The sequence below is a fragment of the Chelon labrosus genome (genome assembly GCF_963514085.1).
Source record: "Chelon labrosus genome assembly, chromosome: 11".
Classification (NCBI taxonomy): Eukaryota; Metazoa; Chordata; class Actinopteri; order Mugiliformes; family Mugilidae; genus Chelon; species Chelon labrosus.
Window position 1 is genome coordinate 17,564,903 of NC_140344.1, and position 13,431 is coordinate 17,578,333.

Below are 13,431 nucleotides of genomic sequence, written 5' to 3' on the forward strand. Positions count from 1 at the left end.
AGATTCAGATTGTGGAATGTGCACACACTCACAATCTAATGATGGATCATTGCCAGCTACCATGGTGAGCGAGAGATTTGGTAAAAGGGGAAGTGAAAAGATGTGGACACGCAGGGGGAACCTTTGGTATGGTGTGCCCCCCTCTGGTCACTTTTATCATTGCACCTTTTCTGTCACATCTGCATGTGACAACATCATACCCAGCATGTTAATGTGCTGGTTTTGTTGTTTCCAAATACATAATAAAACTCACAGATATTCATAATAGGATGTAATGTTAACTTTGCATCTGTGTTTTCAGGTTCTACATAGAGAGTATATCCTACCTGAAGGACAATGCCACAATTGAGCTGTTCTTTCTTAATGCCAAGTCCATCATCTACAAGGTAATGTTCTTACTTTCTCATCATGCATTCTCACTACATTTGCTTGTGATAATGGATGCATGTGTTTGTCTTTACCTTCAACCAAGACTTTCTCTGTGGCACTTGCGGCTTAATGTTGTTAGAAGCCTGCCACGTAATTAGCGAATATTTTGGTTCTAAATGAAGAGATGCCACAAGAGGGAAAACCTGGACGTCGGTCCTGTGCGCTGATTTGGTGAAGCAGAAAATGTGAACCATTTGCATCAGCTGTTAACCATCCTGTTATGTGCCGCCCCACATTCCAGCAGCTATCAGATAATTTGACGCATTTGCTGCCATCTGTCAGCACTGAGGCACATTTATTCTTGCCGTTAAATGGCCATTGAAATCATGGCTTTCAATAAACGCTGAGGGAATGTTCCCCACAGAAAATATTTCTAAGGTATAAACCACATGAAACTAGTTCTGACAAATATTTAGGGATTGAAGTCCTTTTGTGTATTTGTTTAACATTCAATTAGTAGTGAGTTGGCAATCCCAAGGTTACAAGTCACTGCTCCAATACTTGTGTACCTTCCACTTTGGCTGTATTCTGGTTAGCACACAGTGCAGCAGCTACATGTCATGTCCAGAAGAGGGCGTGTGTAGCCAAAAGCAATATCAAAACCTTGTTCACACTGTTATAATGTCTATTTATGACCATTTATGTTTTGTACTGAAAGTTAAATCAAAACCAAACGCCATACATTTTATTAAAGCATATCATCTATGAATAAACAATGTGCTTGCAGTTCATGTAATGCACAGCTTTCCTTCTTAAGATAACATGTAGTAGAGTATACAACAGAAGCCTTAAGTTGTGCAGGTGAGACCAGATTGTTAAACTCCCGTTAGACTCAAATGCAAGCATCAGACTTATTAATAGTGTCCCTTCGCAAGACACTGAAGCCTCAGTTATAACGTTACCAAATGGTCGGAAGGATACAAACAGAAGGTTTCTGGTTCAGTCTCAACAGTATCTCTGTTCAGATATCTGAGGAAGTTACCTGATCTCTTTCCCTTCATTTACCACAAGTCAGCTTAGCTAAACCCCAGCAGATGACCATGATGACCCTACGAAAGGAGATTAGACTTAGATAGACTTTATTTATCCACAAGGGAAATTGCTTGGTCATAGTATCTCAGTTGCACATAAAAAACAAATAGGTGTAAGATCGTTAAAGAAAATAATAACTGAGTGAACATCTTGCCGGCACTGAGTAGATACAACATAGATCTAGCCATATGGTATTTTCAGTGTTTCTACAAGTTGTTAGAAACATCTTCTGCTGCGCTAGATACAGCACAAAAAAACACAGTGTGTGACAATTTGAGGCTGTTCTGGGTGGTACACACAGGGTGGGTTTGTTCTGTCTAGTGTTTCATCCTGGCTGTCTGATCTCCTGACCAATTAAGAGGTGGATTGTAAAAGGAACATTCCTGGCATACTTGACCCTCTACTCACTGCTCACTAACCCCTTACCCTTCTCTCTTTCTTCATGTAAACATAGCATGTCATCCATATGTACACACACATGGTTGGTGCATTAAAACTGCATTAAATCCTCAGTTTTGCATTTTCATTACTCAAAAAAACACTAATATATTGAAGTATATTGTAAAATGCACTAAGTGGTGACTCAGCCCTTAAACCCCCTCTCCCAACCCCCTTCACTTTGCCTCTGATCTCTGAGCTCCTTCCACATAAATGAAATGAGAGAAGGGAGAGAGAAGATGTGGGTTAGTGGTAGGGACATGAAAGGGACGAGCCATTTATCTTGAATGATGAAATGTATGCTGATGATTATAGGCATGTCCACTTTTACTCCCAACATCAGCACACTATGTATTTGATGTGTTTATTTAGTGGCACCAGTAGGCGAATGTGTCATTCACTGCCTCTGTCGTCTTCTTTTCTCCTCTTTTTTCCAGGAGCTTATTGAAGTAGACAGCGAGATTGTCTTCGAATTGGCGTCCTACATTCTACAAGTAAGTGGAAGTGTGTTTGTTTGTGTGTGTGTGTGTGCATGTATTGGCGGATGTGCACAAGTTATTCCAGGGGCTGTTGCTCTGCCACGAAACAACTCTGAAACCATTTTAACTTTTCGTCCAAAATATCTCCACCAGCCTTTGATCCTAATTGATGACGATTAAACTCACATTATACACTGCAGCAATTGTCAAGTGATTAAACTCGCATTAATCTAATGCGGTCATCATTCTGTTATTAATCTGCAGCGATGCTGGGATGTTTGAAATCCTTAAAAAAGCACGGCTGTCTTTGTCTGTAACAGAATTCTCGTCTGCCAGCTTAATAGCAGACAAGACGTGCTGCCGTCAAATCTAATAAAACACAGAGCAACAGGGAAAAACTTTACTTCTCCTCCAGCCCTCTCTCTTTCCTGTGTCTTTCTCAGAGTGGGTCCATTAACCACGATTCTGCGAGGTCCTGTTACAGATAGACAGGGCTGAGTGGTTTGTGTGTGTGTGTGTGTGTGTGTGTGTGTGTGTGTGTTTGACCCCTGTGTGCAGGTGCAGATGTACAGTATCAGGTATCTGCTCTGAGGTTGCACTCCATATGGAGGTTTAATGTTTCCCTCTGATTCCTGCAGTGCAGGTTTACTGTGGGTTCACCTGTGCAAACAGAACATAAACACACATTTTATCGTCACTGCTCAGTGCTTACACATCCACGTACTGTGTTGTATATAAGTTGTCCTGTGTCCTCTAACTGTGTTTTCCCTTTTGTTTCACAGGAGGCTAAAGGTGATTTCACTAGGTAAGCACACTACTAATCCTTTAATGTAGACAAGACAGAAGAAGTTCTATCTGTTGTTATTAAAAGGGAGTGTGCAGTGGCATATCAGTGCATTTACAAGGCCCCAGAAGAACTCGTCTCAAACTGATAACCCGTTCATAGTTGCAGCAGTCATTAAAATTGTACAGCATTTGTTGTTTTCATGGCAAAGCTTTCTCAGAGTCGCATTTATCTTGCTACACAGTCTCGAAGCTAACAAAGCATATTGATAATGGTTTGTTTGAGTGTTCCATGTGCGATGAGCCGATCTAACAGTAGTTTTTGCATTGCAAACTACATAAATGCCATTTCTTACCACTCTTCACCCAAACTTTCAGTTCTTTTTGCACCAATTTCTTCCTTGTTCACATTGGCACTGTAGTTGTTTTGGTAGACTCAAAAGGGAGAGGTGCAGACAGAGGCTCAGTAGAGATGTAATGTTGTGGTTCGTCTGCTTCTCCGCTCCCCCGAGCACAGAGGTGCATCACTGACAACCGTCTTTGTTTCGCTGCTTGATTTACATCCTTCCCCGCTTTGTTCCTGCCAACACACTCTTCCAGTTTGATTCACTCCTTTTGGCCTGTGCTACTTACATTAGCTAAACACTATAGCTATGAAGCATGTTTCATTTGAGCCGTGCACCTCTTCACATGTACTCTGCATCTGTGTGGTGTTGGCCTGAATGTATGTGAATCCTCATCCCTTCGCTGTAGCTCGGATAACAGACTACAGCAGCCGTCACCTCTGACCTCATTTCCGCCGGTGAAAGGAGTAAATAAACACAACATCCTGCAGAGGCCTGGAATGTGACACACTCTGGAGACATTCCTTTCACCTTCCTCCCCCTTTCCTTACCCCTTCCTCCCACACACACACATACCTCCCTCCTCTAAACGCTCCATAGAAATAGCAATGTTGAATTTAAATAAAGATGATTTATTGAGTGCGGCCATTGTACGCAGCTGTGTTCACACGTTGAAGAATAGACAAGCAGGTTGGGTGGGATCTCTTCCAAGGCTTTAGCTCATAGGTTTTCATGTTCCCAGGGCTTCCCCCAATCTTCTGGGGCCTTGGCAGAGGCTGCAGTGAGGCTAGAGGATTAGAGTGGGGTATTAAGACCTCCTGCCACTGGAGGTCTGAAAACTGAAACCGGGGCCAAGTTTCTTTTAGCTCTCTGCATGGTTCCCTGTATCATTTACTCTATCTAGGTCTTAATCTTTTCTTGCTACATCTCTGTTTTTTTTTTTTTGTTTTTTTTTTTTTAAATCTCCTTTTATCATCCATTATTTAGCTTTTGTTTGTAGTTCTGTTTCTGCTTTCTCTCCTTTGATCAGCCGTCAGTGTCTCGGCAGCTGTTCAGATACAGTCTCTGAGAGTATTGAGGCCATCTGCATTCACTCCTCTCGCTCTTCTCATTTTTCCAAACTTCATTCTAAGACTCTTCTGGAAAATATTCAGTTTTGCTTGACTGAAAACGTACTTGAAATATTTTAAGCGTCCCTCTTTGCACAGTTAAGTGGTATTTCTCAGTTTTTACTGTTAGGCTTGCAGAAGAAAATCATTATTCTTGTAGACATGGTGTTGACCAAGTGTTTTTTTTTCTCCCCCAGTAATGATGCAACGAGGTCTGACCTGAAAAAGCTGCCTGCCCTACCCACCCAGGCCCTGAAGGAGCATCCATCTCTGGCCTACTGGTGAGTTAGTTGTCCAGACAACCATGTGAACATTGTACATGCTTGCTGTTTATCTCCATCTTAATGATTTTCTCTTTATTACATTCTCCTACAGTGAAGACCGGGTCATAGAACATTACAAGAAGCTCAGTGGGCAGTCTAGAGGGCAGGCTATTGTAAAGTAAGTGTGTGTTTATGTCTCTAGTCGACCAGTGTGTGGAAGGCTTTCTTCTCTCTAGGCCTTACATGTGTGTCTTTCTGCTCCTCACAGTTATATGAGCATTGTGGAGTCTCTGCCCACATATGGAGTACATTACTATGCTGTAAAGGTACAGTTTTACTATTCTGCCTTTCCTTTCTTTTCACACGCTCACATGCAACACACACATTTTTTGTTCACTCTGAAACCGTAAGCAGGCAGTTTGGAGATATGACTGAACACAGATTCATACTGTTTAATTTGTACAGTTTTTCTGCCTTTGTCTCTAGCCGTCCTTTTCTTCCCCTTCCTTTCTGAGATATATTCGTTCTTTGTTGTAGGACAAGCAGGGGATCCCATGGTGGCTGGGTCTGAGCTATAAAGGCATCTTCCAGTATGACCACCAGGACAAAATTAAGCCCAGGAAGGTGAGATGTTTCTCCCACTGATTTATCTGCACCTCAAACTAAACTGTCTTCTGCACAGCCTTCAGTTAATTTTTCATTATACTGGCAATAACAATGTGCAGTTTTTAACAATTACTACTGTCTGGAGACATTCAGTCTTTCAGTGTTTTACATCCTGTCCTGTGTTTATTTCTAGAAGAGTTCTCCACCCAGCCAATTCACCCACTGGGTTATCTGTGAAAACCTTTCTTACCTCACCTCTGACTCCCAGTCTTGTTTAGGGCCTTGATCTCTGGCAGTCAGCCTTGTCTCACAGGGTGTTAATGGTGTTAATAGCATCCCTGCCTACTGACCGACCACCGTGATACTCACACATACTCATACTTATTGCTCATAAAAGCAAGCACACATTCACACACAGAGGAAGTGGAACTGAACTCTAAACTCGCCATCCTGATGTATACTTCCCGTCTGCCAAGTGCTTTCCTGTTTGCAGCTTACTTTGTGCTATGTGTGTTGATTGGTGCATTCCAGGCTAAATGACTGTCTCGCCGCTCAAGTCCCGTTCCTGTCTCATTCGAGTGCTCCAAATCTTGTGGCTGCCTAGGTGTCAAATCGTGACTGAAAAAAATTCACTTTAAACTCACAGACACATAACCACAAGTCACCTGTGTTGCTCTGTGTTTCTCTTTGCTACACAGCTGACCTTATACACAGTGCATGCTGGCTGACAGTGTGATAGATGGTGTAGCTTTCTCTGAGTTAAATGCCACAACAACAAAAAAAAGTGGGAGAGTGCACTTTAGGAGAGTCGGAGGGAAGAAAGAGTTAATGGCATTCCCATACGAGTGACTTATCAAGCATCCAGTTGCCATAGCAGCAGCCGGTGTGAGCCATTGGTCTGTTAAGCTGCGGTGCTGACCCCCTCGCCTTCCTCTGTTTTCTCCCTTTCTCTCCATACACATTAGCAGAGAATGAGTAAGACTGGGCCTCCTCACGGTGCATGTCCTGATTGTAGTCTGACGAAGAAGCTTGATCCAAATGAGATTTGTGGGCTGCATATCTTGTTAATGCACCATCACAAGTCTGACTAAACCCCAGCGAACACAGCGAAGGTTTGTTCATGAATCAGATAGAGAAAAGAGGGCGGATGGTGCTTCTTTTCCAAGACTGAGGTCACTAGAATATGCGCAGATGTTGTGTTTGTTATACGTGTAATGTCTGTTTTCGCGGGAGGAAGTACAGATTTGGTGATTAATCAGTCAGCGAACCTGTTCAGTACCAGTAACCACTGACTCATATTGTAATGAATGGTTTCCCACTGTTCAAGTTGTCAGTTCTGTGACTCAGTGAGGAGGAGGCAGAGCACTATTTATGAGACATTTTGGGCCAATTATGGTTTGTCCAAGTAAAAATGGTTTATATGTTCAACAGAATCCTTTTATAGTCATTAATAAGAGTCTAAGTAACTCCATGCTGTGTTGTATAATACGTTTGTGCACTGGAGGCAGTTGAATTTAATTAGTCACAGTTTTACAAGGGGGATATCCCGTTGTTTCTCAATGCAAACCATCTACCACACCCTTGGCATTTATTTAGGGATGCGAAAATACCATCCCCTCTGCCTACCACACACCACATGCACACACACAAACGGTACACACACACACACACATACTAGAGTTTACAACAGAACCACACACTGTTCTAATGCCTCATTAGCGTCTCCTAAGTCGTTTAGGGAGAGATTATAGAGTTTATACATTGACAGACTTCCTTATTCACGGACTTAAGGCTAGCCTCACAACGTTGTGGTGAAGGCATGATGAGGCTGCAGTCACACGTGGTAAACTATGGTTCATATTAACGTCATCTCACACGCGTCTCACTCGTATTAGCTTCCTGTAGTGAAACAGAATAAGTACGACATAAAGCCAGTTCTGTATATGTTTTTTCATAAATGTCACCCCTCTGAAATACTACAACAAAAACCAAAAAGAAGTTCCTCCAGAGTGTATGTGCATCTCTATGGCAACTGCTGGGAATAATAGTCACACTAGAACCCCACCCATGAGTGGAACAATAGTGTTTGGGACCCTATGCTCCAATTCTACAAAGGAATAATACCTGACCTCATTATTGTTTCACCGACCTAAGCTATTTAAACATTGTATTGTTTGTACGATCCCCGGGGAGAACGCTACACCAGAGAAAGACATTTACACTCAGATTTGACCTTTTGATTTGTAATAGATGTGTGTTTGGGTGCGCACACATCATCAGGCGTGGGTCTGTGCACATTAGCACCCTGTTTGTTTGTTATGAGTGATTACCAGTCACTTCCTCTGCTTATGTGCGTCTTTGCTATTGTACAGGAGTGTGCTTCAGTCAGAAGGAAGAGGATTTATAGTCTATGCAGACATGTTTGTGTATTGTACAACACTTGCCCTAATAACTGAGCCACACGCCGGCTTTCACTGAGGTCCTGAGAAATGAACTCATAAGTCAGCATGTTTTTATCTGGTATTAAAACCATTAATGATCTGTTACAGGGACGACAAAGTCTACGTTAATAAAATAAGCTTGTGTAAAGGGAGCATTTTTTCAAAGCTAATTTGAAACTTTTTAAAGCTTTCTTCAGATATATTCAGATACTGTGCTATTACACAGTTACATCTTATCCTGCAACATCAAAGTCGACTTTAAAAATTGCTGCAGCTGTGCGGCTAGCGACGAGGGCAGCTGTAGTGGTCTCGTGCCTCAACATAGTTACAGACACCTATCTTATCGCCAGAGCTCTGGCCCATGTGTGTCCAACACACACACACATGAAGTCATGCACTCTGTATCTGCCCTCCCTGCTATATTTAGCACCACGGTACATTAGCACTCTACACTCCATTGAAGAAGTACGGTACAGTACGAGAGAGTTCTGATAAGGCTGCTGATTTTTTTTTTTTTTTTGGCTCAGGATCGTGTATACACTATGTTCAGACACACATACAGTGCATACAGTACTTACATTACGCTGTGTTTACATACTTTTTTCTCCCCAAGTCTCCCCTTCCTCCCCCTTCCTGTCTCTCATCCTTCTGTCCATTGTTTTCCCAAGCTGTTAAAATTCTTGTGCTGTGACCTGTTCCTCCCTTCACTCCCTTTCTCCTCTCTTCCTCCCTTTTTCTGTAATAGCGTGGGTCTTCTCCTTTATTTCTTTTCTCCTGTTTGTTGCTTCTTTTGAGGTTTGCATGTGTGCGTTTGCATGTCTGCTCCAGCTGATAGTTGCAGGCCCACTGGTGTTCTGTAATAGCCCACACTCTACTCTCTCCTTAACAAGAAACAGACTCAGACTCTGAATGTCTGTGTGTGTGTGCGCACAGAGAGGTCTGACTAAACAAAGCAGGGGCACTTCAATCGCCGGGGCCGCAGAAAGCTTCTCTACCCTCGACATTACACACACACCTCCCAACCACAGCCCAGAGCAGAACTCTAAGTCCCTGAGGGAGGGAGGAGGGGTCAGGAGAAGCGGAGGCATGAACGCCCCCTCTCTTCTGAACCCTCCTAGCAAAGCTCCAGGAGGAAACTTAACTTTACACACTTTCTCTCCGCTAGCACATGCACATGCCTGCAGATGGTGAACACCCACTGCCTCAAAACTTTCTGTTCCCTTGCGCCTTGGAGGATTTAAGATACACATGCGGTGGAGTACATCTTGAGGGAAACTTTCTCGCCCAGCTGGCTTTGGCTGATTTTATAGAGGAGCTGATGGTTCATAAAGGAGACGGAAAAGAGGAAAGAAAAAAAAGAAAAGTCAAGCAGAGGAAAGGAAGCCTTCTCCCGTTCACGGTGTCTTTTCTATAGAGTGAGGTCATCTAGTGCTGGGATCCACTGTGGACAAGACTGCCTGGTCTGGACCTGATCAGAGAGCTCCAGACTAGGTCCGGTCCTCTTCCCTCCCTCCACCTCCCTCTCTGTTCCTAACTCCTCCTTTTCACCAGCGTCTTCTTTATTCCCTCCTCCGCCTCCTCCTTATCCATTGCACTCTTTTTCAAAACAAATTGGAACTTACAGCGAGGATCTGGCGGAAGGCTGCGCGGATTTAATGTGAAGCATGTTTTTTCTGTGAGCAATCCTGAAGAGGGTCTGTTTCTCCTAAATCTCAGGTGTTCCAATGGCGTCAGCTGGAGAACCTCTACTTCAGAGAGAAGAAGTTTTCAGTGGAAGTTCATGACCCCAGGAGGTAAATCTATAACACAAATTGAGATTGGTGTCAACTTGTTTCCGTCTGAGTTTTAACAAAAGATTCATCTTGTTTGGATGATTATTATCACATGTAAGTTCTACTTTGAAGATTGACTGTTCTCCCTTTTAGCTCATATTTGTAAGTTTTACGATTTTCACCTCAATTTAAGACTTTGTCCATTTACTTTTACTGTAAAAGGCTGTTGGTGTATGTGAATATGTTAAGATTCAAACTACATACTGTGCATATTGCAGGTCACAAAAATAAGAGTGTAATCTAATTCAGTAATGGCTGCAGAATTTGTTTTGGCAACAGAGCAAGATATTGGGGATGTCCCGGTGGAGGCTGACACAGATTGATAGTCTGATTATTAACTCACTTGTGCAGTCACGTGCATGCACAGACACATGTGCTCTCGATCACTCTCACACACATCCATGCACAAGGTAAACCCTTGATAGTTGACCACAGAAGGATAGATGGCTGTACGATAGCTGTTTTGCTGAGGAAGTGACCTCTTTTGTGTTTATTTAACATGGCTATATATGTGGAGTGTTATTCTACGGGGGGGGGGGGGAGGGAATGGGAGAAAAGGAGACGGACAGGGTGAAACAGAGAGCAGCGGTGTTTTCTTTAAAAGAAGCTGTCATTAAAGTGAGCTCGTCTCTTGCTCAGCTACAGATGTGTGTTTAAATAAGGATGAGTAAACAATGGGGAACATCGTGTGTGGGTTTGCAAAAAAGTATCTCCATCAGCACAGTTCACTCAGGCTTCAAACTATATCTCCCACTCTTAGTAGCAGCACTGGTCATTGTAGTAGTACAGTGGGAGTGTTTTCACAGTTGGAAATGTGTAGCCATCTTTTGTATTCAGTGTATATAAGGAGGCCTTGTGTCCGCTCCTACTGTAGGGCGTCGGTAACAAGAAGGACGTTTGGTCACAGTGGCATTGCTGTGCATACCTGGTACGCGTGTCCTGCCCTCATCAAGTCCATCTGGGCCATGGCCATCAGCCAACACCAGTTCTATCTGGACCGCAAGCAGAGCAAGGTCAGTCTATCCCACAAGATATTAAATCAGAGCACCGACAGAATTAGAAATGTGCAAGAAACACCCCACAAGCATCATCAAGTGGAGTTTTAATAAAGATGACTTAAAGATGTTTGACAAACCTTTTCTGCTCTCATCTGTCCAGTCGAAGATCCACGCTGCGAGGAGTTTGAGTGAGATTGCTATAGACCTCACGGAAACAGGAACTTTGAAGACCTCCAAACTCGCCAACATGGGCAGCAAGGGCAAAATTATCAGTGGCAGCAGTGGCAGTCTGCTCTCTTCAGGTTAGTGCGTGGTCAATGTGAGTTTATTTGGGGAAAAAAAGAGACCAAGAGGGCTTGACAAACAGGAAGGGAGAATGATAAGTGAGTGTTTGCCTTTGTGTTTTCATGTGTTGGTGGTGAGAAGTCTTGTCGACAACTGGAGTGGCACAAACAGCTGCCCCCGAGAAAGAGAGAGACCACTGATTCTCTGCTGAATGTTCTCACACACATACTGTACACACACATACTGTACACACACACACACACACACACACACACACCCCCACACACACACACACACACACACACACACACACACCACTCCCACTCCCATGTCACAGAGATTCATCCTCCAGAGGCCCCTGCCTCCTCTAAATTTAGTGGTTGAGAAAATCAAAGGCAAAGTGGGTTCCGTCTACAACTTCACCATGGCATTTAAAACAATGCCTATCTGTGTGAACAAGTCTTTAGTTTGACAGGAAGGACTGTACATGGAACAAAATAAGAGTGGAGTGGAATACCCTTTTAAGCCCAGAGAGCCATGTTGAATCTGTTCCATGCCATTAAATCTGCGGCACCAATTACAGTGACGAGAAACACAAGTACTGCCACATTATTGCCTTATAAAATGACATGCAATAGACCCGACCAGCATCGTTTATGATTAAGAGGCAAGCATTTGTGTCTGTACATGAATGCAGGGTCATCTATTTAGAGTATTTCACACCTCACTGAATCAGTTACTGTTGCCAGGAAAGAAAAACACTGTTCTCTTTCAGCAATGTCCTGCATTCACTCCTTGTTTTTGTCTCTTTTGTCTAAATTAGATTACTTTCTTACTTCTTCCTTGAGTTATACTTTCAAATCCCCTCCCTCTCTCTCTTCAGCTATCCTTATCACCGTTGTTTTCTACTTCTATGCCCATCCCCTATCATACACTGTGTCTCTGATTTTATCTGTCTGTGCCTTGTCACTTCTCTCTGTGGTCCTGTGTTGCTGCAGTGAGAAAAAATATGTTGCACAAAAACGACTGTAACATCTGTTTCAACATTCAGCTGTATGTATTTACGCTTTCGGAACAGTGTGTTGGTCACTGCTAAGCCTTGTGTACCTGCAAAACAATAGAAACTCTGTACTTAAACACAGTGTATCTTGTAACAATGGAGAGCAATTTTTGGTTTCTTCGTGACTAGCCATTTTCAGCAGGGGTTAGTTTTGTATTGTTCGTATGTTTGACCGCACTGTGAACCACATAGGGTCACTGACAGAGCGACACATAGAGTGTGTGTTGTTTCCAACAAGCCATGTTGCAAACAAGACTGGCACCATCTCGGGGCCTTGGAGATGTGCGTCACAGACTTTGTCCCAAACTGCCCTTTCCTCCAAACACTTGCACAAACACACCGCTAAAACTCAGTTTCCTTATCGAAACGTTCCATTCACTTCCCCGTAAACATCCTGCAAGACTAGCAGGTGCACGCACAATTCCTCTCTCCGCTCCACAGTCTGCCTCAGAAGACCACTCCTGACACCTTATGTGTTGTCTGTGCCCTGCAGGCTCTCAGGAATCAGACAGCTCGCAGACCGCTAAGAAGGACATGCTGGCAGCACTGAGGGCCAGGCAGGAAGCTCTGGAGGAAACACTAAGACAGAGACTAGAGGAACTCAAGAGCATCTGCATAAGAGAGGCGGTAAGAGAAAAGCCTGACTGAACTGGCACTTTGACACTTTAGTTTTTTTTTCTGATTTTATTTCTTTTCACATTTCCTAGGAGCTGACTGGAAAACTTCCAAAGGAATATCCTCTGGATCCAGGAGAGGAGCCACCCACAGTGAGACGGAAGATCGGTACTGCCTTCAAACTGGATGAGCAAAAAATTCTACCTAAGGGAGAGGTGAAGACCCAACTCCTTAATCTCCCCACTGGCACTTTATTTTACCCTTCACTCCCCTGCTCCCTGCTCCCTACACTGGCTATAGTGTCAGCATTTAAAAAAAAAAACATGCACTCTACCAGGCACTCTAATGTGGTTGTTGGAATATGTCAAATGATCCTTTTATAAACAGAATATCTTTGTTATGTAGCAAAAGCGGTCTCTAAAAGCTGTGTCATGTAGTGTAGCTCAAGGTTTTTTCAAGAGTAGCATAGTTAACTGCATACTTAACAGTTTGCTGTCATAAGGATAGTTGTACTGCATCTTTGCCTTTCTGACTTTTTATGCCACGGGTAGATTTTCCAGAGGAGCAGAACTTCTAAATATAGTCTGGCAGCATTCTCGCCACAGGAAGTGGTGATAGTAGGATTGTGTGCGGGCCCGCATGTGTGCAGGCCTGTGGGTGTGTGTCGCTGAGGTTGTGTGCTCTGAAAGGGATCCAGGCACACACTATCACAAATGT

At 43.4% G+C, this 13,431-nt stretch overlaps 1 protein-coding gene across 1 annotated transcript in view; it reads left to right on the forward strand.

Moving 5' to 3' along the window:
- Positions 1-13,431, forward strand: part of frmd4a (FERM domain containing 4A) — a 52,752-nt gene that overhangs the window by 31,082 nt on the left and 8,239 nt on the right. Inside the window, exons 5-16 of the mRNA XM_084555595.1 lie at positions 302-386; positions 2,337-2,393; positions 3,161-3,183; positions 4,812-4,895; positions 4,990-5,055; positions 5,146-5,203; positions 5,415-5,501; positions 9,641-9,716; positions 10,627-10,769; positions 10,915-11,056; positions 12,593-12,726; positions 12,807-12,929. Of these exons, the coding sequence (XP_084411721.1) occupies positions 302-386; positions 2,337-2,393; positions 3,161-3,183; positions 4,812-4,895; positions 4,990-5,055; positions 5,146-5,203; positions 5,415-5,501; positions 9,641-9,716; positions 10,627-10,769; positions 10,915-11,056; positions 12,593-12,726; positions 12,807-12,929 (1,078 nt within the window). The remainder of the gene's footprint in view (positions 1-301; positions 387-2,336; positions 2,394-3,160; positions 3,184-4,811; positions 4,896-4,989; positions 5,056-5,145; positions 5,204-5,414; positions 5,502-9,640; positions 9,717-10,626; positions 10,770-10,914; positions 11,057-12,592; positions 12,727-12,806; positions 12,930-13,431) is intronic.